Here is a 27,095-nt window from a genome sequence, read left to right on the forward strand (position 1 = left end):
AGCAGAGAGCCTGCTTCCCTCTCTCTCTCTCTGCCTGCCTCTCTATCTACTTGTGATTTCTCTCTGTCAAATAAATAAATAAAACCTTTAAAAAAATATATTATTTAGAAGTATTCATGTTATTCTGTAGGAAAAAAGAGTAGGTCATAAAGTGGCCAAGATGGAAGCAGGGGGACCTCTTTGGAGGCTATTGCAGAATCAGTGGGAATTGATGGCTTGGAACAGGGTCATAGTGGTAGACAGGTAGATAGTGGTAACATTCTGGAAATGCCTTTTGAAGGAAGAGTCAGGAGGACTTGCTGATGAATCAGGTGTTAGGTATGAGAGAAAGAGGAGTCACGGCATTTAAATAAGACTTGAAGACATTACCAGGAGAGGTCCAGGACTGAACCCTGGGATGCTCTGATGCATAGAGATCAGTGAGGTGAGTGGGAATCAAAAAGATGGAACTGAGGAAGTGCAGAGGAAAAGCAAAAGCCCACAGGGTCTAGGACCCAAGTGGAAAGAGTGCTTTATGAAGAAAGGACATTCCATTTCTGTCCTTTTAGGTTTCTTAATCTCCACCTTACTTGAGAGGTTCACTTGAGGATGTGGCAATATCCTGAGCAGGACTTGGTTACTTTTATAGTTGAACATCTGGCAACCAGAAATGCTCTCCAAGTAATGGCTCTACATAGAATCATTTAGAGATCTAACTTCAGGGCACATCATTGAGGTTGTAGTAACAAGCCTTAGTGGATTTTTATATGTAGTTTATGCAAGAGTAAGGAGCATCTCTGAAGTATTTTAGCCAGTCCACATACAATGAGTAACTTTAATATCAAAAACAAGAGTCCTCAGGGGTGCCTGGGTGGTTCAGTGGGTTAAAGCCTCTGCCTTTGGCTCAGGTCATGATCCCGGGGTCCTGGGATCCAGCCCCATGTCCGGCTCTCTGCTCGGCAGGCAGCCTGCTTCCCTTCCTCTCTCTCTGCCTCTCTGCCTACTTGTGATCTCTGTCAAATGAATAAATAAAATCTTAAAAAAAAAAAAAAAGAGTCCTCATTAACATTTACTATGCTGTTCATTTCCCCTGAGGTATGAGCTGTGGATAAAGGAACACTTGGTATAGTTACTTTCTGGAGTATGGATTTTGTTTTTAAAGATTTTATTTATTTATTTGTCAGAGAGAGAGAGAGCGAGAGCGCACACACAAGCAGGGGGAGCAATAGGCAGAGCAGGCAGAGGAAGTAGGCTGCTGAGCAAGGAGCCTGGGAGCATGATCTGAGGTGAAGGCAGATGTTTAACTGACTGAGCCACCCAGGTGTCCCTGGAGTATGGATTTTTTTTTTTTAAGATTTTATTTATTTATTTGACAGAGAGAGATCACAACTAGACAGAGAGGCAGGCAGAGAGAAAGAGAGATAGAGGAAGCAGGCTCCCTGCTGAGCAGAGAGCCCGATGTGGGGCTCGATCCCAGGACCCTGAGATCATGACCTGAGCCGAAGGCAGTGGCTTAACCCACTGAGCCACCCAGGCGCCCTGGAGTATGGATTTTTAATATAATATGGATTTATCCTTCCTGAGTATGAGTTTTTATTTATTTTTTAAAATTTAAAAAAGATTTTATTTATTTATTTATTTATTTATTTATTGCATGAGCAGGTCGAGGGACAGAGGGAAAGGGAGGGAGAGAATTCCATATAGACTCCATACGGAGCATGGAACCTAATGCAGGGTTTGATCTCAGGACTCTGAGATCATACCTGAGTTGAAATCAAGAGTTAAATGCTTAACCAACTGAGCCATCCAGGTGCCCCCTGAATATGGGTTTTTAAAGATTGCCCTGGGGCACCTGGGTGGCTTAGTGGGTTAAAGCCTCTGCCTTCAGCTCTGGTCATGATCCCAGGGTCCTGGGATTGAACCCCACATCGGGCTCTCTGCTCAGCATGGAGCCTGCTTTCCCCCACAACACCCCCGCCTGCCTCTCTGTCTACTTGTGATTTCTGTCAATAAGTAAATAAAAAAATAAAATCTTTAAAAAAATAATTGATTGCCCTATGGCTTAAGCTTAATATCTAGAATTCTTAAAATTAATACGTTATAATTTAAATGCTGTAATTTTATATTAAATCTTAATATCTAGTGAGGAATTTCCTTCCCATCTTGTTTTCTTTGGGATTATTTTGGCTTTTCTTGGTGTTTTGTTTCCTATATATAATTTAGAATTAGATTAAAAAAAAAGTCTGTCAAGATTATGACTGAACTAGCACTGAATCTATACTTCAGTTTTGAAATAATTGATTTGGACTTCCTGTCCATGAATGTGGTATACTCTCCATTCAGTTAGGTCTTTAATGCATTTAAATAAAGTTTCATACATCTAAGTCTTCTGTTATATTTATTCTTTGACTCTGGTTTATATTTGGGCTTTCATAAATGATACCTATTTTATTATGCACTGTATACTCAGTTTGAGGTTCAGACTTTATACCAGGTCGTGGCACAAAGGTATGTCTGGATTCCATGCCATATCTCAGGACACTGAATTGAGTTTTTGTGGTTTCTATTTTATTGATAAGAAATTTATGAATGGTGCTAAGTTTCATTGTCCCTGGCCATGGAGAACCCCTATCTGGTATTCAGGAGTGGTCCTTAAAACTCCAGTCATTTAGGCCTGTGGTTCTGATGCTCTTATGCTGTTGCCTTTAAAACTTGCTCACTAGTTTGACTTTGAATTTGCTTTCCATTTTTAGCATAGGTGTTTTGTTTTTTTTTTAAAGATTTTATTTATTTGAGAGAGAGAGAGTGTGAGCATGAAAGGGGCAAGGGGCAGAGGGAGAAGCCGGCTCCCTGATGAGCAGAGGGCCCGATGTGGGACTTGATCCTGGGACTACCAGGATCATGACCTGAGCCGAAGGCAGTTGCTCAACCAATTGAGCCACCCACGTGGTTTTTTGTTTCTTGTTTTTTCCATTGCTAGTTTTGTTTTTTAATTTGCCTGTTTATAGCAGGCAGTTCTGCATTTTTTAATGTGGAAGAATATTTTCCATTTCATCTTATCTGATATGTTGACCAGTAGTCCTAGTATCTTAAGTGTGGGGCTTTACGATTAATAGATGGTGATAGCTCTAAGTTATGTCACTGGCTTCAGTGTTATTAACATCTAGTATTTATGAAGCATGAATTTCATTGAAGTGTAGGGTACTGTCCTTTTGTCAGCTTAAGAAAGTAAAAGTGTTCAGTGTGCTATATTTGATTTTATCAATAAAGTCGAGATAGAGACAGATAGATATTAAGAAATCTTAAATTAGACCTTATTTAGCTTAAGTTAGTTTACCCAAGGAAAGGTTTTGCTGTGCTACTATACTTTTTACATTTTCTGGTGTGTTCTAAAATTGGCCAATTTAAACATTTCAGGTACTGGGGCTCCTGGGTGGCTCAGTTGGTTGGGCAACTGCCTTCAGCTCAGTTCATGATCCTTGAGTCCCAGGATTGAGTCCCATGTCAGGCTTTCTGCTCAGTGGGGAGTCTGATTCTCCCTCCCTTCCCCTTCTCATGCTCTCTCTCTCTTTCACTCTCTCTCTCAAATAAATGAATAAAATCTTTGAACATTTCAAGTACTTCTATAATACAGCTATGGGTTAAGAAAAACAAAACTGTCTCAGTAGCTGGACAAAGCAATATAGAAATACCAGATGGGTTTCAAATATCTAGGTCAGAAACAACTGGCAATTCGCTGAGATCCAAACCAAACACACTGTTAACTGGCAGCTTTTAAGATGTCTGTGTACTGAACCTCTGACTGAATTTTAACTGTAATAATTTGTGAACCATACTGAAAAACTAACTAGTTTTGATTTTGGGTCAGATATGTGAGAGTATTCATCCAGCTTGTGTCTGTGTGGACTTTAAGTACAATTAAAAAGAATATCGGAAAACGAATTTATTTTGATCTTAGCCTAGATATGTGATAGAAGTGTTTCTGAAGATTTTCTTTCATCTATTTCTTTCATTATTCTAAAGTACTTCAGCTTAATATACTAACCATTATGATTTTAGGCCTATGTATGGTATATTCTCAATTGATATATCATAATGTACTCTTTCTAATTTAGATAGATATTTAGGTTGTTTTCAGTTATTCTTTATTAGAGATAACACTATAGTGGACTTATTTTTGCATATCACTTTAAAGATTATCAAAAATTATATCTTTAGGATGAACAATAGATGAAGATTTACAAGATTTAAGATTATTATATCAAAGGTTGTAACTTCTTTTTGGTTCTTGATAATTAGTGCTATAGTTACTTTCTAAAATGTTTTTAGTTTACAGTATGACCAGTAAATTTATCAGTTTTATTACAATCTCACCAGCAATTTTGATAGATTTTGTATTTTACTGTTTTAATTTATTTCATTGATTTTTTAAAAATCAGGTTTTGAACATATCTCTGCTGTGTTCAATATTTCTGTATCGCTTCACGTGAATACACATAAACTTTTCAGCCATTATTAGGAGGGTTTTAATATTTTTCCTATGGAAGTTAATGAATACATTTTATATATAAATAATAATCTTTTGTGGTATTACAGATTTGCTAAGACAGTTGTCTTCCAGACACATTAAGATTTCTGAAATAGTTAAATTAATATCCAGTTGTCAAAATAGTTTCATTGCGTTATGAAAACAGAAACTCATTTTCGATGCCTCCTTATCCTTAGAACTCTGAGCATATTAACAAAATTGATTTTTTTGCCCTGAACTGTTTTGCAGATGCAGTGGAAGGTATTGATGCCCAGGTGGTAGATGGCTACATAATTCATGATCAGGAAAGCAAATCAGAGGTTCAGATTCCTTATCCTCTATCAGAAAACAGTCAGGTGCGGAGCGGAAGAGCTTTCCATCATGGAAGATTCATAATGGGTCTCCGGAAAGCAGCTATGGCAGAGCCCAAGTAAGACTACTCAGATATAGAATGTTAAAGAAACACATTTGAACTTGGCCTTTGCAAAAATATTATTTCATAAATTGTCATAAGTGTTTGGGAAGGGGCTAGAGCATAGGTGTTCTAAAGTAAACTGTTAAGTTACAAGAATGTTAGATCTGCTTGCCTTTGTTGACAGTATCATGTAGAGAATTTCCATTTAAACGACAGAACAATCGAGATTTTTCCATTAACTGAATACACTGTGTGGTTTTATTATGTTGTTGTAATTTAAAGGATACAGTAGCAACTGAGGTTTGAGTCCTCTCTAACTATTTGGGAGTTGGGGTTTGTGCTTACCTTATTTTCTGTTAAAAGTCAGAACAAACAGAGACTAGGGAAAACCCTAGTTGGACAGGACTGGCTCTTCTTTCAATTATTAACTTCTATTTGCCCATAGCCCTTAAGCACTATAATTGAGGATGTTTTACACATGAGAACCCTCATGTCATTAGCAAGGGCAGAAGTGTTGAGAAAGCGGGTAAAGGTGTGAGTGGACTTACCCTTAGGACAGAGAGTTTGATTATCTGTGGAAGTAGAATGTGTTCATTGTAGAAACATGGGAAAATACACACAAATACAAAGATTGTAAAATTTATCCATGATTCTTTTGACTAGAAGTAACTATTCTGAGTAATTTGGTGGATAAGCTCCCAATTCAATATTTTCCCATCTGTGTATGAATTTGTGTGGTATGTGAAGTTTCTCTGCATGTATTTTTCTTAATGAAATGAGGTAAAAATCTCGTGTTACTTTTAAAAATCATTACATCAGTATATATGTATTTAACTTCAAGAAGTTAGAAAATAAAAACCACACTTACTTCCAAAGTCCATAAATGATATTTTTGCATTTTGTCATTCCAGGCCTTCCCTACGTACATGTGTGCACACTGGAGATAAGGAATAAGGAATTTGTCATTCCTTATTTAAATTGCTCAAGTGTGCTATTGTATAATTTCTTTCTGCTTATCCTTTAGTACAAAGTTTATTGAAGGCATCGTGCTACAGTTACTAGAAGAAGATGATGCCGTGATAGGAGTTCAGTACAGGGATAGAGAAACCGGGGACATCAAGGTGAGAGATAGCCAATGTTAGTTCTTCCTAAGACATGTTTTTCCTCCTTTTTCTCCTACTCCTTTGAAAAGTAGGCTCACCGATTCACTCGTCTGATAGACTGAGTTTTCTCTAAGCCCTCTGTAGCAGGGTGATTTCAGACCGCAACACATTGCTCTTCAGAGCTTTGCAGAACTTTGTAGACACGCGCCACTAGATCAGCAGTATCAAACTGAAATATACATGTGCAGAGAGACAGAGAGGACCTGGAAGGTGATAAAAGGAAGGATTCAATATAAAAGAAATGATTAGGATAAACAAACAATTGTTTTAATCTGAAAGGGAAAAGTAAGAGAATCTGCAGAAATAGCAAAGTGAAATAGTTGCCAGTACCTGCTCATGTTGGTTTAGTAAGAGAAGAGAAAGTGAAAGGCTAATCTGTTGGCGTTTCTGGGCTGATCCCTAGGGTCACCAGCTAGAAACTGTACTCTGATGGGGGTGATTGCAAGATAACATGGGGACCTACATCCATGTGTACAAAAATTCTTCTAAGCGCTAGCCACTAATTGAAAACACTATATGAAGTTAGGAAATTCTAGAATAAACAGTGGAGTTGTCCTTGGACTTTGTGATGAAATTCAGTATTCTGTGGTCCACACTTGGATTTTAGTTGTTTCCCCTATTGTTCATCAAAGTGTAGCTTTAATCCCAGATGGTTTGGATGGTAGTGCTTGGAAGGCAGGCAGTCCTCTCAAGAGGAAGTGTCTCTAGACATTGGTCATTCATTAACTTGAGCCCAGTAACAGCTTCTTTTTTAGCATTATCTTCATTATCCTCTATTACATTGTCCAATAAAATATTTAACTGTTTTACAAGAATGCACATTTTAAGAGAATGGTCCCTTCACTGTGTATTTCTAACCATTTAGCTGAGCACTGTTTATCTTTGTTGTAGGAACTCCACGCTCCATTGACTGTTGTTGCAGATGGACTTTTTTCCAAGTTCAGGAAAAACCTGATCTCCAATAAAGTTTCTGTTTCATCTCATTTTGTCGGCTTTCTTATGAAGGTACTATAGGAATGTAATTGTAGAAAAATAAAAGCAACTTGGAATTTAGTATATATATATATATATATTTTCTTCCCCCCCCCCCTAGAACGCACCACAGTTTAAAGCTAATCATGCTGAACTTATTTTGGCCAATCCGAGTCCAGTTCTCATCTACCAGATTTCATCTAATGAAACGCGAGTACTTGTTGATATTCGAGGAGAAATGCCCAGGAACTTAAGAGAATACATGGCTGAAAAAATTTATCCACAATTACCTGGTAAGAAATAGGATTTCATTCACATTGTAATCTGTAATCTGAAAGTAAATATCATAAAAGGCTATGCATCTCCAGTTCTCACTAAAACTAGGCCAGAGATAGGTTGGCAGGTAAAAAACACACCCAGTCAGATACGCTGGAGTTGAGTTGTTTAACCAGCACATACAAAAATCTCCAAATTAAAAGATAATAGTTTATGTATTTTTTCATATTAATAATCAAATCATTGCTTTCAGAATAATTATTAGTATTGGGGAAAATCGTACTTTTTTAGGTAGCCTGGCTACTGATAAATTGTAGCTACCATTTATTAATATCTAGTATAAGGTGCTTTACAAACTTGATTTCATTTATCTATATGGTCACCCTCTGAGATAGGGCATTATCATTATCCCCCTTTTATTGATGAGGGAACTAGGAGTCAGTAAGCTCTCCCAAGGATAGACTATTAGTAAGTGGTGGAGCCAAGGTCGAGGCCAGGTGTGTCTGGCTCATACATCCCCTCCTCGGAACATGAGAGCTGTAATCCATCTTCAAGATCTTTTCTAGTTTGGAGTTGAGTACAGAAAGGCTTTGTGAAATTTCAGACATGTTTGTAAAACACTCCTAAAAAATTGCTTTCTGGCCTTTTTTTTTTTTTTTTTTTGAGAATGGGAATATGTAAGGAAAAGTAAAAATTTAGGTAAAAAGGTAAAGTAAAAATTTAAGGTAAATTTTAAATATTTAATTAAAATATTAAGAATATTGATAAAATTCGGGGTGCCTGGGTGGCTCAGTGGGTTAAAAAGCCTCTGCTTTCGGCTCAAGTCACTATCCCAGGATCCTGGGATCAAGCCCCGCATCGGACTCTTTGCTCAGCAGGGAGCCTGCTTCCCCCCTCTCTCTGCCTGCCTCTCTGCCTACTTGGGATCACTGTCTCTCAAATAAATAAATAAATAAAATCTTTTAAAGAATATTGATAAAACTGGAGAGCAACCTTGCTTGCCAATGGTGATATTATAGGAAACTGTCTTTGGAAGGGGTATATTTTGTTTAAAAATTGTTTATTTTTCAAGTTATTTTTTAATCTAAGTGAAAGCACTCTGTTTAATAACAGAATATTAACAGATATGAAGGTATACATGGACTAACTTAGATTTATTTTAAAGATTTATTTAGAGAGAGATTGAGAGAAAGTGTGTGAGTAAGATGGGGAGGGGCAGAGGGAGAGGGAGAGTTTTTTTTAAATGCTTTTTTTTTTTTTTTAAGATCTTATTTATTTATTTGACAGACAGAGATTACGAGTAGACAGAAAGGCAGGCAGAGAGAGGAAGGGAAGCAGGCTCCCCACTGAGCAGAGAGTCCGAGGCGGGGCTTGATCCCAGGACCCTGGAACCATGACTTGAGCTGAAAGCAGAGGCTTTAACCCACTGAGCCACCAGGCGCCCCGGGAGAGAGAGTCTTAAGCAGACTCTGCTGAGCATGGAGCCTGACACAGCGCTCCATCTCACAACCCTGAGATAACAACCTGCGCCAAAACCAAGAGTTGGATGCTCAATTAACTGCGTCCCCCAGGTGCCCCTTACTTAGATTTTTTTTTTTTTTTTAAAGATTTTATTTATTTATTTGACAGAGAGAGATCACAAGTAGGCAGAGAGGCAGGCAGAGAGAGAGAGAGGAGGAAGCAGGCTCCCTGCTGAGCAGAGAGCCCGATGTGGGACTCGATCCCAGGACCCTGAGATCATGACCTGAGCCGAAAGCAGCGGCTTAACCCACTGAGCCACCCAGGCACCCTAGATTTTTAATAATGACATTTTCAACATTTCAATACATTTGTACTTAGTGAAGCCATTTTTGAAGCTTTCAGAGGAAAAATGAATTATTCATATTTAAGAAAAAAAAAATAGTCGATAATGTGATATTTTTAGCATTTTTTTCTTTTATTGTAGATTGCCTTTTCCAATCCCAACTGCCCTGAGATCATGGTGGGAAACTATTGATAGGTTTATATTAATAGTCATTAGGTTATTGAAATTCTTATGGGAATGGAACAATTTCAGCTTAGGCATTCTGCTCCTCTATTCCCAGATTACAATGGGAACTGCATGAAAATACAGTTCATTTTCTATACAGGTAGGAGCACAAAACTTTAAACTGGGGAGTGTCTCAGAGATGAGCTCTTTCAAGCATTTCATGTTACAGATGAAGAAACTGAAGCTCAGAAAAGTAGAGCTCTCTACAGCTTACCCTTTTTCTGCCATACATACCCTCCTGTTGTTTGTGGGTTGCTAGTATATTTCATCTGTAATTCCAAGAATATGGTGGTGATGGTAAATTAAGTGTAAATATGATACTTGGCAGTTAACATTTTGGGAGAAAGGGGGTGGTTTTTTTCCATGTCTTATTTCTGAATTTGTTTCACTCTTAGCTTTTTTGTTCATTCAGCTGTTTCTATTTAAATTAAATCTCTCTTAGAATCCTTAGTCATTCCTTAGCTTGAATAACTAGGTTCTTAATGAACAATCGTACTAATAAAATTAGTTCTTGATTTATCACAAAGTGTATATAACATATACAGCACATATTGTATGTAACATATAATAGAAAGTATTTGTTTAGACTTGATAAGAACATGTGATAATTAGAAATTGAAATTTTATAAACCATTTATTTGGTTGGATGGGATTTATTGCAGATCACCTCAAAGAACCGTTCCTGGAAGCCACCCAGAATTCTCGTTTGAGATCTATGCCAGCAAGCTTTCTTCCTTCTTCACCAGTAAATAAACGAGGTATTGTTTTATTGGAGTGATTTTACAAAGGATATTGTAAATACTCAAATTTAATATTACAAATCTAATATGGGATGGAATTTATGCTACTGGGAGTCATACTTGGGACAGAGGACTGGTTACTATGAACACATTACTAACACCAAAATTAGTTTTATGATGTCTTGATTATTTCATAATGAGTGTAAATGTCATTATACTAGTTATTGGGGCTACAGCAGTTAAGTATAGTCCTAAATCTAGAGAAGGCAGTTTTTCTAGTGAGGGGTATAAACTGGTACTTTCAGAACACTGTTGATGAATGCTGTAGTCAAAGCCCACTCATGTACCAGTGTTCACTGTGAAGGGGTGTGCATGGTCGGGGTTGGGGGATCTTGTGCAGTGTCAAGAGTGATTGGGGAAGATGTGTCTCAGGAAATAAAACTGGAGTTGGGGCCTGAAAGATTGGTGGGAGCTCATTGGGTGGACAGTGAAAGAGGGACTTCTAAGTAGACGGAACAACATCTGCAAAGGCCATGAAGGCTGAGAAGTGATGGCACTTTCAGTCAAGTCCAGTAGTTTCCTATGGCTGGAGCACACAATAGGTGTCAGAGCAGTGGATATGTAAGGTATTTCTTTAAAGTTTAGTTTTAGGGACGCCTGGGTGGCTCAGTTGGTTAAGCGGCTGCCTTCGGCTCAGGTCATGATCCCAGCGTCCTGGGATCGAGTCCCACATCGGGCTCCTTGCTCGGTAGGGAGCCTGCTTCTCCCTCTGCCGCTAGCCTGCCACTCTGTCTGCCTGTGCTTGCATTCTGTATCTCTCTCTCTCTCTAACAAATAAATAAAAATCTTTAAAAAAAAAAAAATAAAGTTTAGTTTTAATCCTATAGACAGTGGAAAGTCATTTAAGAGTTTGTTTTTTTTTTAAATAGCTTTATTGAGATGTAATTCACAAATCATATAGTTCACCCATTAAAGTTTATACAGTTCATTTTTAGTATATTCGTGGATATGTGCAACCATCACCACAGTCAATTTTAGAAACTTCTTATCACTCCAAAAAGAAATGCTATACCCATTAGCGGTCACTGCTCCTTTTCTCCCACTCCTAGCCCAGGCATCCAGTAATCTGCTTTTTGTCTCTCTAGATTTGCCTATTCTGGATATTTCCTATAAATGTAGTCAGTGGATCCTTTGTAACTGGCTTCTTTGAGGTTCATCCATGTAGCATGTCCTTCATTTGTTTTTGTGGCCGAATAGTATTCCATGTGTACATATACTACATTTCAACTATCCATTCTTCAGTTGATAGACATTTCATTTGTTTGCCCTTTTGGAGGTCATAAACAATGCTGTTGTGAACATCTGCATATAAGTTGTTGCGTGGACTTAATTTTCACTTTTCTTGGGTATGGTAACTCTTTTAACTCTTTGAGGAACTGCCAAACTGTTTTCCAAAGGGACTGCCCCCTTTTATATTCTCATTAACAATGTATGAGGGTTCTGTTTCTCTACATCCGCACCGGCATTTGCTGTTAGCTGTCTTTTTAGCCATACCCCTTCTTTTAGGTGTCAAGTGGTACTTCATTGTGGTTTTGATTTGTATTCCTCTGATGGATAATGGTGCTGAAAATCTTTTCATGTGTGTATTGGACATTTGTATTTCTTCTTCGGAGAAATGTCCATTCAGATTGCACATTTTTTAATCGGTTAAATAAAAACTTTTATTGTTGAGTTCTAATAGTTCTTTATACATTCTAGATATAAATCCCTTATCAGATAAATGAGCTGCACAAACTTCTCTCATTCCATGGTGATGGAGTCTGTTGAAGTTTTTAATTTTCATAAAGCCCAGTTTATCTTTTTTTTGTCAATTGTGTTTTTGATGCCATATTTAAAAAGTCTTTGCTCAATCCAAGGTCATGAAGATTTACTTCTATATATCCTTCTAAGAGCTTTATAGTTTTAGCTACTCCATTTAGGTATTTGATCCATTTTGTGTTAAAATTTTGTTTATGGTGGGAGGAAGGGGTTCAGCTTCTTTTCTTTCAGTTGTCCCAGTACCATTTGCTGAAAATATAGTTCTTTCCCCATTGAAGTGCCTTGGTACTCTTGTCAAATTAATTTGACTATAGGGGCGCCTGGGTGGCTCAGTGGGTTAAGCCTCTGCCTTCGGCTCAGGTCATGATCTCAGGGTCTTGGGATCGAGCCCCGCATCAGGCTCTCTGCAGCGGGGAGCCTGCTTCCCCCTCTCTCTGCCTGCCTCTCTGCCTTCTTGTGATTTCTCTGACAAATAAAAACAATCTTTAAAAAAAAAATTAATTTGATTGTAAATGTAGTGAGAGTTTTTTTCTTTAAATAGTATTTTGTAGTTTCAGAGTGTTTTACATTTCTTTTGTTAAACTTATTTCCAAGTATCTTATTCCTTGTCATGCTATTATAGACTTGTTTTCTTAATTTCATTTTAAGATTCTTCATTGCTAGTGTATATAAACAATTGATTTTTGCATATTTATCTTTCTCTTGAAACCTTGCTGAATCATTTATTAGTTTCTAATAGTTCATTGAAAAGTTTTAAATAAGATAGTGGCATGATTAGATTTTTATTTTAGAGATATTACTCTGATATGTTGTGGAGTATGGCTTGGAAGACAGATTAGGCTAAATCTAGTAAGACTATGTAATTGTTCCATATGAATGGTGAAAAAAGGTTAAAACTAGGTTGTGGCTATAGAAATGGAAGGTAGGGAATGAAATCCCATACTTTTTAGGATATAGAATGCATGCAACGTGGTTACTCATTGGCTGTTTTAGTGAGGGACAATAAGGCCTCTTGGTGGATTCCAGGTTTCAGGTTTTGGTAATTTTGCCAGCTATTTGATGATATTGGAAATAAAGGAAGAAGAATGCAAGTTTAAGGACGTGTGGGAAGAGGTAATGAGTTCACTTTTGGACATACTGGGTTTGAAGTGCTGGTAAGGCATTTGAGTGGAGATGTGTGGAATACCATTGAAGATGTGAGTACAGAACTCCAAAGAGAGGTCCAGATGGGAGCTGTTGATACACTATGGTTCCTGAACATAATGGATTGAATTTGCTATGGAAAAACAGGCTTAGTAAACTACTGATCTTTTAAAGAGACTAATGCAAAGCAGAATGAAGAAGCTAATTCCAAATGGACATAAACAACATGGCAGCGGTAACTGGTAGAATTAGAAATGCAGGTTTTTAGTGGGAGATAGGAGTTATACATAAATTTCAATTAATATTTAGAAGTTTTCCTTTTTATAAATTAATGTTTATTATATGTATTTTATATTTAGTTGTAAATGTAGCATATTGTGACAGTGCAGAAAAGAACTATCCATAATTTTGTCCCATTAATGTTATTATTATGGTCGTCTATTTCTCTCAGATTAAATGAAATAAATGCTTTGCTGAAATGTCACTGTGAGTGTTAGGTTATTAACCAGGCTGACTGTGGCTGGGGAATCTTTTTGGCAGCTCAGAAGGTGCACCTAGAGGGCGGCATTCCTGCTTCTGAAGTTTTGAATCAAGGGATTCATTTTCAGATAAGATTCAGTCAAGGCTTAGTCCTCTAAATTAACTTCAGATAGGTTTGGGGTATCTGCTTATAATTGCTTTTTAATTCAAACCACAATGTGGTTGAGTATCATCCTCCTGGGCCTACTTTCTTTCCCTTAGAACCATACAGACATTCATAATGTTTATTAATTAACAAAGATTTTTTTTTAAGATTATTTATTTATTTGATAGAGATCACAAGTAGGCAGAGAGGCAGACAGAGAGAGAGGGAGAAGCAGGCTCCCTGCTGAGCAGAGAGCCCGATATGGGACTCGATCCCAGGACCCTGAGATCATGACCTGAGCCGAAGGCAGTGGCTTAACCCACTGAGCCACCCAGGCGCCCCTAACAAAGAATTTTTGTTTTTGTTTTGTTTTATGGGATGCATCCAGGATGATGTCATTATCTAAATTCTCTCATTATAGGTGTTCTTCTTTTGGGAGATGCATATAATATGAGACATCCTCTTACTGGAGGAGGAATGACTGTTGTTTTTAAAGATCTGAAATTATGGAGAAAATTGCTAAAGGGTATCCCTGACCTTTATGACGATGCAGCTGTTTTCCAGGTACGATATTATTCTTTGGCAAAAATGTCTCAATAGATTTTTTTCTGGGCCTAAGAGGAATGGGGCGTTATTGGGGAGATCAGTACCCAGGAATCTGATCCTAAGTCCTGGTCTTTAGGCAGTCTTGTTCAGGCATAAAGACCGTGAGCCTGTGCAACCCACAAATTTCACAGAATTTCTAAATTTCTGTGTTTGAATATTATGTCACATTGTATTGAACAGACCACTTTGCTCATAGAAATTGTAGAGTTTTGGAAATCCCATTCCTTTGGAGATGTTTTGTATGTATATATAAATGATAAATAAAAGGTATGCTTACTTATAGATGATTTTCAGGATAAACATTAGTTTGAGGGGATTGTAAACATTAATTTGTGCTTCCCTCGACGCTTACCATGTAATAAGTGATCTTTTTCTTTTTTAGGCCAAAAAATCATTCTATTGGGCGAGAAAAACATCTCATTCCTTTGTTGTGAATATCCTTGCTCAGGCTCTTTATGAATTATTTTCTGCTCCAGATGGTAAGTATAGATATTTTTGTTATTTTTTTTTTTAATTTTTTTTTAAAAGATTTTATCTATTTATTTGAGAGAGAGAGACAGTGAGAGAGAGCATGAGCGAGGAGAAGGTCAGAGGGAGAAGCAGACTCCCCATGGAGCTGGGAACCCGATGTGGGATTTGATCCTGCGATTCCGGGATCATGACCTGAGCTGAAGGCAGTCGTCCAACCAACTGAGCCACCCAGGCATCCCTATAGATATTTTTAAATGAAAATTACTGAGCTGCAAATATTTAGCACAGGAAGGAAGCTTAATTGTAAACAAGTTAGTGATTAGGAGAAATAGCTGTGTTTCCCCAGTCTGCTGGCTCCCAAGTGGCCATCCTTGAGCAAGATTTTTCGCCTCTAATCATCATGTATCCACCACCTTGTGTGGAAGGCTTAAGACAACCTTCCTGGCACTACTTCAGTAGTGTATCTTTATTAATTCCTCTGGTCCAGATCCAGGACATGCATATCCATAAATGCATAAGTTGTGATGGAGGATCCTTCCGGCCGTGAATTAAAATGTAATACAGTTGTTAATCTTTTTCTTCCTGAACACTAGTTTCAACTTCTTTTCGAAGTAGTATTCTTTAAAATGAGTATGAGCTGCGTAACAAGTTTGAATTTTGTCTCCTATTACAGTGCACAAGTAAAATGAATCTACCTTTTACTCATTTGAAATAGTCCCATGCTTTTGTTTTTGTTTCCATATTGTAAAGTGGCGATGGTCAGTCTGTATATTAAGGAAAACGTGACTTAGCAGAGGCAGTATTAGAAACGGAGCTAGAGGTGACCATGCCACCGCCCACGTCCAGCAGTGTAGATTAGTTAATGGTAGGTTAACGAAACTCCATGGGTAGGTTTTCAGGAATAAATGCAATTCCAGTCCTATTACTTGAGATATATACAACAAAGCTACTTCTGTGAACTGGCCAGGGTCCTAGTGATCTAGGCTTCGGTAACTCGAGTACAAATGATAATACAAGTACCTTCTGTAGCCTCTATGTGCCTTATTCTTGCTAAAACAGAAAAAAAAAAAAAAGAACAACAACTCAACTGATTGTGGTTTTCCAGTCAAACTTCTCTTGCCAGTTGGTATGGAAGCTGAAATGGCTGGGTGGGCAAGGAAAAAGGGAAGAATCAAGTTTTGAGTTGTTCAAAGTGCTTCTTTTTAAGCTTTCCTAAGCTCTTGATTTTCTTACATTATGAATTTGAATCTGTCAACAAACAATTTTTAAAAAGTTAATGAAAGATTAGAGGAAGAGAGTTTTATTGGAGTAAGTGTACCATATTACATCTTTCTTTTATCTGTTCTAAAGAAAAAATCTAGGTACACCTTAAAGAAACATTTATTCCAAATAAAATTATTGGTTGATAATACTATGTTGTGAGGGTTTAATCAGTCACTTTGACAAGTATGAGAAACTATACAGATCTAAGGCATTGTTAATGTTTACCTTCATAGTTGTCCTTTTACTTGATAGTTTACTGCTCAGAGATACAAGTTGGGTATCTTACAGACTAGGAATTTGGTTTCTAGAATTGTGTTTTTTAACAAAAAGTTTGCAGAATATTTGCATTACGTAATGAATTTACAACACAGTCAACGAAATAACTTTTAAACAACCTTTTAAACAACTTTAACTTCCAAATTTTATTTTAGATTCCCTACATCAACTGAGAAAAGCCTGTTTTCTTTATTTCAAACTTGGTGGAGAATGTGTTGCTGGTCCTGTTGGGCTACTTTCTGTGTAAGTTGTTTTGTTGACACAAAGGAACCAGATTTTTCAAATTTTCTTTGGACTGCTCAGTTTATGAATTACTGCAAGTCTGTCTTCCTTCTACATTTTGTCACTTTACTGTCCCTAAGAAGCCCAATCAGAAAGTTGCTCAGAGAAATGAAAAAAGCAACATTTAGCCCTGTGTTACTTCTGGGAAAACAGTGTTGAATAGAAGTTGGTGGTAGATGAGGCCAAAGCTCTGATTAAAATAGAAGCTTGTTTTTTGCTGATGGGTTTAACCACATGATCTGATCTGTGGGAGCCATGGATAATAGAAGACTGTGTATTAAAAATTTACTTTGATTAAGGTGTGGGGACTTGTGAAACTCACTAATGGTTTTGACAGTGCAGACATATGTAGAATTATTCTTGAAAAGTCTGAACAGTAAAATTCTTTAAGTTTGTTCTCATTTGTCTATAATCTGAAATATCAATACTGTTCCTTCTGTAAAACCTAAGACTCCCACAGGTCAGGCCATCCAGGTACTTCAGGCAGAGATCTCAAGAACAGTGAAAGAAAACAGCTTCACATATACAGTGTCAAACTGTCACTGTCAAACGGACTTAGAGTTCCTGGCTTCTCTGACAGATAGGGGTATATTTTAAGGAGTTTCTTGTAAGAACATTTATTTGTCCCTGCTATCAGAGCACAGGCAACACAAGCTTCCAGAGTCCTCTGGAATGCAGAATATGTGTTTAGTTTTATAGGAGATATGTAATTAGAATCTATGAGTAAATTTTAATTGCTGGGTCTTACTAATACATGCATTTTTTTTCTCTTACAGCCTGTCTCCTAACCCTCTCATTTTAATTGGACACTTCTTTGCTGTGGCAATCTATGCCACGTATTTCTGCTTTAAATCGGAACCTTGGATTACAAAACCCCGAGCCATTCTCAGTAGTGGTGCTGTATTGTACAAAGCATGTTCTGTAATATTTCCTCTGATTTACTCGGAAATTAAGTACCTGGTCCATTAAACTTACAGGGGAAGCATTTATGAACAAATATTTGGAACTCACCAAGTCCTAAGAGACTTTTGGAAGAGGATGTACATAGCATAGAACTATCTCACTTCTAAAGTGGAAACTCTTGGACCAAGATTGGGGTTAATTCATTTTTGAAGTTATCTGTATATAAACATGTAAATACATACTTTGCAATTTAAAATGAAGGGTAAAATAGACATTTAAAAGAAATGATTTTATCTTAAATTAGTGCTAACACTGAGGAACTGTGGTTTTTCTTTTGAATTTAGTATCTGGGAGGAGTCATTGTGGGACATGCAAATAAAGTGAAGAATGAACTGTAATGTCTTTTTGTCTCTGTCGTGGCCTTGAGGTAGCCTCGTGATCATGGGAAGGAAAACCAAAGCGGGATGGGAAATGCAGAGGGAAGCCTGTTGAAATAACTGATGTTGGGGAAGTTGCCTTAAAAATCTCTGGACTTGATTTTCCTCATGTATCCTATGAGGCAACTTTAAGGTTCTCCTCTGGGTTCTTTGGAAACCATCCAGGTTCACAGGAACTCAATCAGGGCTTTATAAGTTCCATTATATAACATGACTTAGCCAGGCTAGGATTACTTACAGAAGCACTGAATGAACAAATAAGCATTCGTAATATCTGGCATAATGCTTAGAAATCAGAATTCATTGAGTTTTCATATACTTGAAGAGACTGTGGACATCAGAAAGGTATCATAAAATTTCAGCAAATCCCTAAATATCACTAAAGTCACTCCCCCTGAAAGAGCAGTAACACATAACTTGGAATGTTACATAACTACTTCAGATTATAATGGTAAGGGCAGAAAGAACTTAAAAAGCTTCTATAACAAAAATTTCTCTTTTTCACCTTGTCAGTTGTCTTCATTGAGGATTGGTCACTAGCCAAATCGCTCGTGGTGTCAGTCACATACATCATTTGCCTCATTTTAGCAGCATATGGTGGACCCATTTGCTCGGTTCTGTGAAAGTCCCCTCTGGTTTATCCCATACTTTTCTAGTTAAAATCTCACTGTCAGATTAGGCCCTTTTAGCAGCTGGCTTTCTTTGGGGGCCATTTTCACATAGAACCAAATATCTCACTTCATGCAGTTACTGATTACAAATGGAATACAGCAAGGAATTTTTGAGATGTGGCTGTAGGATGGCCATGGACTGACTGGCTAAGTTCTCATGTACTGTACCAGCGTCCCGGTGCGCGACAATTCCAAACTCCGTACGTGCAGGGCAACAATTCGCTTATAAAATGCTGTGCTCAGCCTCCAGTAGGCTGGACCACTGGACTGGGGCTTAGGTTGCTGAGGAAGGGAGGATGGAAGAAGCAGGTGAAGCTGGGGAGACCTACAGAAGGAATACTGAGAACCCCCCAGGGTCTCTGATCGGAAGAGGACAGTGAGCCTCAGACACCAAGAAATTTCCATGGTATGTGGTCCACTGATTGCATGGTCTCTGTGTTTGCTACTGGTCCAGCTCTCACCACACGCCTGCCGGCCTGTTGTGGGTGTATCCAAGGGTGTATCCCACATACCTCTTACCTTCTGAAAGATTTTTTTTTTTTTTAACAGGATGAATATACAACTTTGTAATCACAGGCAGAATAAGAACTTTGGGTACTGGTAATACTATTTTACTGAAAATCCAGAGTTGAACAAATAGTTCTTTAGAACATAAAACTAAATGGATTTATATGTAACAATGACATTCACCATTTATAAGAGGCAGTACAAAACCGTGTTCTGCTTCTCCATGATACAAATTGCATATAATACCATGATTTGAACAATATTTATATTAACTAGCGCCATGAGATACATCTTACTTGGAATATCTGATGTTTCCCACAATTAAGGGGGAAAAGGCAGTTCTATGAGCAGCTGAGTTTCTTCGCTTCTAAATTCCTTTTAGTAATGGGAAGATTTAAGGAGAACCGTTTCACTGAAGAAGCAGATGCCAAAAAAGTTTACAGTACTGTTCTGAATTCATCAAAAATGAAATTAGGCACGTGAGCTTCAGCAACCTAAAACCATGAAACAGAAACGTTAAATTACTCATAGTGTTATAACTCAGAAGTTCACAATTTTCCACATGAAAGTCAAATGAAAACATGCTTTGGAGCAAGGGGAATCAGGGGAGCGCTGGATTCACAGAGGTGGACCGCTCCTTGAAATTGCTGGCTTCTGTTTCCACTGTTCCTCACCTCGGGGTCTAACTTCTTGGCACTGCTATCTGAGGGAATGCTGTACAACGCTCCCTGCCTCCTCCTTGGTTCTCAGAGGCACTTGGATCTGCTAGGAATGCACAGGCCTCTGGGAAATACGAAGGGGTCATCTTGGGTCACCTTACAATTCACTGATGACCCATCCGGAGAAGGACAGCATGTCACAAGTGACAGGCCAGAGAGGGAAGAGGAGGAAAGGTCTGAAAAGCACGCATTCCTTATCTCTTCTTAGGGGAAGCACTGAGAGGAGTGGAGGAGGGTGAATGGGTAGAATGTAGAGCCAGGTGACCTCCAACTCCTAGAAATGGGTATTTTTTAAAAGCAGTGTTTGTTTTTTCTGATTATAAAGGTATAACCTGCTACTTAGAGGAAATTTAGCAAATAGATGAATGTAAAAAATCATCTCATCTTAACCCCTTAGACAAAACTAAACCTGGTAATTGTTCTATAATGAATCCCTCTAATTTACAAATTCATGTGTGTGTATGCGCACAAACACATTCAAAATTAGGATCAAAAAAAAATTAGGATCACATAATCTTGTGTCCTTTACCTCTGCTAAATCTTAATGAACATCCTTACACACACATCTTTGTGAACTTTTGCACATATATCCAGCAGATAAATTCCAGGCAGTTGAATTGCTGGGACCAGGTGAGTATATGACAAGTTTTGTTTTTTTTTTTTTTTTTTTTTTAAATCCATACTGCCCTCCTATAGGATAAACAATTTACACCGCCATTGACAGTACTGAGAAGTCCTATTTCTCCAAAGCCTTCCATGCAGTGGGAGCCCAGCATTTAACTTTTTATCAACTGGAGTAAAAAACTGGGTTGGTGGAAACAGTAATTTTACTGTTATTTTGATTTGTGACTTTTGAATTAAGGTCAAACATTTTTACAAATACTATTTGTATTTCCTTTCCTGAAAACTGCCTGTTACTATCCCTTGCCCATTTCTGTTTTTGTTTTCTATTGGATTGGTTATCTCTTTCTTATTCATCTAAAAGAACATCAAGAAAACCAGTCGTTTGTTAATACTTTCCCCCATTTTTTTTTTTAAATTAAGAGCCATTTAACAGAATTGTGTCATTACATTCAGCATTCATAAAAGATCAGATCTCTAAATTTTCTTTATGGTTTCCTCCTTTGTTGTTTATCTAGAAATTTCTGAGAACTCTTACATATTTGTATAAAATTTCTGAATTTATTGGTTCCATTTTCCAAATGATCTATAATTTAGTTTGATACATGAAAGATGGGAATAGACTAAGTGGCTAATTTTTAACCAAATAATGAACTGTGCCAGCAATGTTGACTAAAATATTCCCTTTTTCCCCTTATTAGAGAGGCTACTTTTCCTCAGGTACAACTGTATACACTTGGATTTGTTTATAGACTACATATTCTGATCTACCAATCCATCTATTGGGTTTCATACCAGTACCACACTATTGATTTTTGTAGTTCTACAGTATTTTTACATACTTGGTATGTTCTAATATTGTCTTTTTAAAAAATTCTACTTTTGGCCTGAGGTCTAGAAAATTTTAAAAAAATTTTCCCACCCCCCCAAGGTAAAAAAAATTATCTGAGATTTTGGTTGGAGCCACAATAAACCTAGAATCTAATAAGAACTACTCTTTGAGATTCCTCATTCAGAGATGGACTTTGAATTTTTAGTTTTTTCTAAACTGTTATTTTTTTCTAAACTGCCCTTCTTATAGAGGTTATAACTCCTGCCTATTTGTTAATTCTGCAAGTGGAATATTTTTCACATCCCATTTTTGAATTGGTTATTAGTGTATCTACCTTGTACATTATCTAATCAGTTTTGTAAGCTTATTATTTTAATAGTTTTCTGCATGATTCTAGTGGGGATTCCAGGAAGACAATTACATCCTCAATAAATAATACAAATTTCTTTCTTTCTTTATGCATTTTAAAATGCTCACTTCTTGGGACCCCTGGGTGGCTCCTTTGGTTAAGCAGCTGCCTTCGGCTCAGGTCATGATCCCAGCGTCGTGGGATCGAGTCCCACATCCGGCTGCTTGCTCGGCAAGGAGTCTGCTTCTCCCTCTGCCTCTGCCTACCACTCTGTTTGCCCATGCGCGCGCTCTCTCTATCTCTCTCTCTCATAAATAAATAAATATTAAAAAAAAAAAATGCTCACTTCTTATTTTACTGCCTTGAGCCTGAACGACAAAAGTAGCAGCCAGAGTCAGTATGGCCATATTACTCTTACAGCGCGGACTTTAATGGGAATGGTGTTAGCTTCACTACTAAGTATGCTGTTGCTAGTTAATTTTTAAAAAGTAGTCTTTCGCTTTTGTTATTTAAAAAAAAAGGGGGGGGGTGTCTTTGATCCCTAACCCACTAACTTTTAAAAATCAGAATGGCTTTTCAGAATCTATCCAAAGTCTTATTTTTAGTATCAAGCTCTGCCCTTCGAGCGGAAACTTATCAGAGTGGAATTACTAGTGAGACAGGAAAAGGAAAGAATATCTTAGAGGGTAAAACAAAGCCATTTTTGGACACTCTGGCCAAATATTTTAGTTGCGGTGTGATCGTAACCAAATTTGCTGTGGGACCCAGGTGTTCGGGGACAGGAACCAACCAACCACAAAACTTTCCCTGCCCCGGCCTCTTCAGGACTTGCCTTTGGGACTGCCCACAAGAGCGGCTCCGGAACCGGAACCAGAACCGGAACCGGAAGCCCGACTGGAACTGGGTGCGCTGCTGACAAGACACGACACAGGCGTGGAGGAATGGGGAAGTGCTGTGCGAGGCGCGCTGGCGTCGCGTGCTGCGCAGGCGAAGGAAGCGCCCTCACAACCGGAACCAGAACCGGAACCGGAAGCCCGACTGGAACTGGGTGCGCTGCTGACAAGACACGGGCTAGGGCTAGAGGAGTGGGGAGGTGCTGTGCGAGGCGCGCTGGCGTCGCGCGCTGCGTGGTGAAGGAAGCGCCCTCACAGCCTTGGGTCAGAGCAGGAGCGCTGGGCAGCCCAACACGGGCTAGTGGGGCGCCCTCCGCTGAGTCTGGGGTCACCCTAACGCCACCTTTCCACAGCAAGGGCTTTAATGTCTTGTTGTGGTGCTTACCCTCCTCGGCAGCTTTGTGTACCGGACGTAATCCTCCAGGAACAGAAGGGCGCCCACGACGTCCGCAGGCATTTCAGGGATCTTCTGGCTGCAACGGAGAACACTCTGGATCAGTTCACGGCCTCGCACAGGGCAGGGTAAGTCCGCTCGCTCCTTCACGCGCTTTCTCAACACTTCCGCCCTTGCTAATGAGAGGAGGGTTCTCATGTGTAAAACCTGGGCAGTTACAGTGCCTGAGCGCCAGGGGCAAACAGAAGTTAGTAATTAAGAGAAGAGCCAGGCCTGTCCGACTGGGGTTTTAATAAACATCAAGGCTCTGTTGGGCCTTTCAACAGAACATACCAGAAGCACGAACGCGAGCTCCCAAACTGGCAGACGAGGACTTAAACCTTGTTACTGTAGCCTCTAAATTCCAACGACAGACTAGTCAAGTCAAAGGGGAAGCCAGTCTCTGAACCCCCTCTTGATCTCCAGAACACGACCTAGAGGATAAGGTCTGTGCCGACTGGTTCCCAAGGGCCTCCAAACATGACGCCCGGGGGCTGGCCAGCCTCCTCCCCCTCACCCCCTCAGCCCTCCACGATTCATCTTCATCGGCCGAAGGTCCCTGAACAGGCCACACATTCCCACCCCACTGGTCTCTGCTGCTCCAGTTTTCTCTGTCCGTGTACTTGAAAGTAAACTTCTAGGCCCTCTTCCAGTTCCAGCCTGGGTTCTGCCCTCTTTGGAAGTCCTCCCTCCTCCCTGACTCCTCTGGGCACTTAGGCTTTCATCATACTTAGTATCTGCCCCCAAGACTCCTCTAACATTTTCAGTTGTTTGTGTGGGGGCTTCCTTGAGGGCCTGGGTCCTGTCTTTATCTGTTTCCAGCATCTGTGACTGTAGCGGCAGCTACTCTGTATTGGAAGGTGTCAAACACATACAGCATCTAGTAACTTTCTCTGTGGGATCCTCCTTGTTCATTGATAGAACCACTGTGTTGCCAAGCACTGTTCTGGGGCAGGGAATGCAGCAAAGGCTGTGACAGTCTTGTGGAGCTCACATTCTTTCTGCACATCGAAAGGAACTTTAGGTCTTAAAATTATTTCCAATTTAGGTACAGACTGGCATCTTCTGATTAACATAGGATTTCATGAAACTGGATTACCTATGTATTTCCCTGATGATTTTTTGCTCTTGAAAAGAAGGCTGAAGAGTGATTACACCTGGAAAAGTTGCCACAGCTCTGTACCTTTCAGTGTGTGGCCAGGGCTGTGTCTATACTTGCTCTGCTCACGGTGAGGGAAGGGAAAGGGCCTCCGTGCATTCCAGGTTCCTTATCTCACTTCCCTTAGCCAGATCAGAAACCCAGAGCCGCAGCAACACCTGCCTCCTGAGAACGTCTCTCAGGGTCTCCAGAAACATGCTGTGCCACAGCCACACTTTGTAACAGTCATCAGTGAGGAACAACCAGTCTGAAGGACTTCCCAATCCTTGACAGATGGGGAGCTATGAGCTGGGGTGGCAGGTGTGGAGGTTTCTTCCCAATTCCCCTTTACGGACTTGAACTTGGTCCTTGGCTCCCTCTCCATGGTCTGGAGCCCAGACCCAGCATTAGGTTTCTAGGTGCCTCCCGTATTCCTTTGCAACTGACCTCATTTTGTCATCACGACAATCTCATCTCAGACTTCCCTACCCTTCCGAACTACCTTCTGTGTTTCAGTTATTAAAAAGTGTGCTGTTTGAAGCAAGTCTCACCATCTATCCTAGAAAAACATCCAGCGTGTTTGTTGTTCAGTCTATTAACTAAGATGGGGAAGAACTCTACTGACTGAGGCTCTTGGAGAAAAGATGTCAGGATTTAAAAAGAATGCAAGGTCACTATGAGCCAGATGTATCCAACAGATGTCAAGAACCTGGTACTACAATTTTAGCTGCCCTGCACTCCACTGGGGGCCTGGGCAGTCTTCTCAAGAGGTTGACTGTTTTTGGAATCTCAGTACAAGCTTGGAAGCCACAGAAAATGTAGAGAAGAGGGTCGATAGCCAACTGGAACCCCCAGAAGAGGTCACAGACATGGTGAGCGGACACAGCGTGGTAAATAGGAATAGGAACGGGTAGAAGCAGCTTATCTAAAGGAAAAGGAGACCTAAGGCAGCAGCCTGATGTCCACAATGTGGGGTGAAGCAAGGGAAGGAGACTGCATTTATTCTAATTTCAGAGTGTAGAGGAAGGCACAGCGAGTGACAATTCAGAGACAGGATGAAATTCTCCACACATCACAATCAGTGAGTTTCTGGGGCCAGGCCCACAGCCACATGCATCCAGCGTTGCCTTGAGAAGCGATGGTGCCTCACTAGTGGCCGGATCCCAGCCAGGGATGGAGGACTCCTGCCAGGGATGTCTGGGCACTGATTCACGCCCTGGGTGGAAGGTTAACTAAATGGCCTCTGAAATCATGTCTGATGAGGACTTCTTTGTAAGGTCCCATTAGTTTTTAAGTTAAACTGACCAAAAGTGACCAAGCGGTAGTCTTCCTGACTCTGGATGTGCAACATGCCCGAGGAATTTATTTAGGTGCCTGCCTGCCTTTAGGGTAACTGAGGAGGCTCAGGACCCAGCGTCTCATGCAAATAACTTTTTTTTTTCTATCTCAGAAAAGCCACATTTTGGCGGGGTAGGCTGAGAGAAAAAAGGTTTATGAACCTTGTATCCGACAGGAACTTACGTGTGATTTCTGTTCCCTCCTACACTGCCACCCTGGGCTGTGCCCAGGCTCTGACATGGATGTGCTCCCTGACTCCCACTGAAGGGTATGAGACCATCCCACGCCAGTGCCCCAGCTGGACAGCTTGGGCTCCCTGAGCTCTGAGCACAGTGCCCAGGACAGCAAAGGAACAGGCCCGCACTGTCTTCCCCATGGGGGTCGCTAATCCTGGTCATGACTTGCTCATTCTTGCCAAATCACTGTGGAGTGCAATGAGGGGGCTTCCCCAGCAGGGTGACAAAGGATGGGTGCACCTTTGGTTCCTGCCAACAAGGTGTGCCCTGACTTGCTTTGCACAGCAGGGTAAGCAGTGAATTCCCATCTGCACTAGGGAGGTAATGAGAGGAATTTGGAATGCAAGGTCCCCGGCCCCCTCTGTAACATTAATTCCTTCGGTACCTTGTGCACTGCTCCACTGTGGAGCGGATAAACTGGCCGATCAGCGCCAGGAACTGTTCAGTGTACCGGGAGTGAAACTGCTTTAGCAGGGTGAGCAGTCCCAGGACAAGGGGCGGCCAGTCCACGGGGTCGGCAGGCTTCCGGCAGACCATTCCTGCAAGGAGCGACAAAGGAGGAATTAGACCATTAAACAGAGTGCTTGCCTTGGTGATGTTCATTCAGTGGCCATGTCTGTGATCATCAAAGTGTTTGGGGACCGCACCACTGCCAGCAGATCTGGAGGGAATGACAACTCTGGACTCATTTGAATTGGGCCTGGGGTCGGTAGGGGCTTCTGGTGGTCTGATGCAACATAGTAACAATGGTGATGGTGACTGATTTTTATAATCACCATCACTGTCTCTTTTGGGTAATACGTGCCATTGTAGGAAAGTTGAAAGTTATAAATGAAGGTAAATGAGAAGGTGAATGTTACCTATAAGCATCTTCTGTTAGTGGCAGCATAGTTGTGTTAGATGTGCTGAACCACTCTCTTAAATGAAAGCAGTTTAAATCTTGGATAACATAACTAAGAAGTATCTTTAAACACTATGTTGAACGTTATACAATAAAAGATCTGCAGGAGCCTAGACACTAGAAAGAAGGAAATGTGGGAGTGAGTGAGCACCAAAACTGGTTTTTGCACTAAGAATTTCTTCCCCAATCTGGAGACCTTGGCCTTCTGCCCAGATGGCTACAAGGGTCCAGGAGCTAGAGCTTAGACTCTTAGAGGGGAAACACAATACTGAAAAAGAACAAAGTTAGAAAACTTACATCACCTGATTTCAAGACTTATTATAAAGTTATAGTAATCAAGGCAGTCTTAGCATAGGATAAAGAGATCAATGGAACAGAAGAGAAAATCCAGAAATAATCCCACCCTTATATGAACAATTGAATTTCCAGAGATACACCAACGATTTAATGGAGAATGAGGAATCTTTTCAATAAATGGTGCTGAAACTGGATATCCTTACAGTGTACATAGAAAGTAATTTTAAATGGACC

General features: G+C 39.8%; 2 protein-coding genes across 3 annotated transcripts in view; one reads left to right on the forward strand and one right to left on the reverse strand.

The window, feature by feature from the left end:
- Window positions 1–17,887, forward strand: part of SQLE (squalene epoxidase) — a 24,412-nt gene extending 6,525 nt beyond the window's left edge. The window contains exons 3-11 of the mRNA XM_059395152.1: window positions 4,757–4,937; window positions 5,947–6,043; window positions 6,977–7,090; window positions 7,179–7,350; window positions 10,025–10,120; window positions 14,110–14,252; window positions 14,677–14,773; window positions 16,460–16,547; window positions 17,363–17,887. Coding sequence (XP_059251135.1) covers window positions 4,757–4,937; window positions 5,947–6,043; window positions 6,977–7,090; window positions 7,179–7,350; window positions 10,025–10,120; window positions 14,110–14,252; window positions 14,677–14,773; window positions 16,460–16,547; window positions 17,363–17,555 — 1,181 coding nt within the window. The 3' untranslated portion in view covers window positions 17,556–17,887. The remainder of the gene's footprint in view (window positions 1–4,756; window positions 4,938–5,946; window positions 6,044–6,976; window positions 7,091–7,178; window positions 7,351–10,024; window positions 10,121–14,109; window positions 14,253–14,676; window positions 14,774–16,459; window positions 16,548–17,362) is intronic.
- Window positions 17,888–19,192: 1,305 nt separating this feature from the next.
- The window catches only part of WASHC5 (WASH complex subunit 5), a 58,218-nt gene continuing 50,315 nt past the window's right edge, over window positions 19,193–27,095 (reverse strand). For both annotated transcript variants that reach the window (XM_059395151.1, XM_059395149.1), the window contains exons 27-29: window positions 26,049–26,202; window positions 22,904–22,991; window positions 19,193–19,598 (exon numbers count right to left, since the gene is read on the reverse strand). In XM_059395151.1, coding sequence (XP_059251134.1) covers window positions 19,542–19,598; window positions 22,904–22,991; window positions 26,049–26,202 — 299 coding nt within the window. In that variant the 3' untranslated portion in view covers window positions 19,193–19,541. The remainder of the gene's footprint in view (window positions 19,599–22,903; window positions 22,992–26,048; window positions 26,203–27,095) is intronic.

Source organism: Mustela nigripes, chromosome 3 (genome assembly GCF_022355385.1).
Source record: "Mustela nigripes isolate SB6536 chromosome 3, MUSNIG.SB6536, whole genome shotgun sequence".
Lineage (NCBI taxonomy): Eukaryota > Metazoa > Chordata > Mammalia > Carnivora > Mustelidae > Mustela > Mustela nigripes.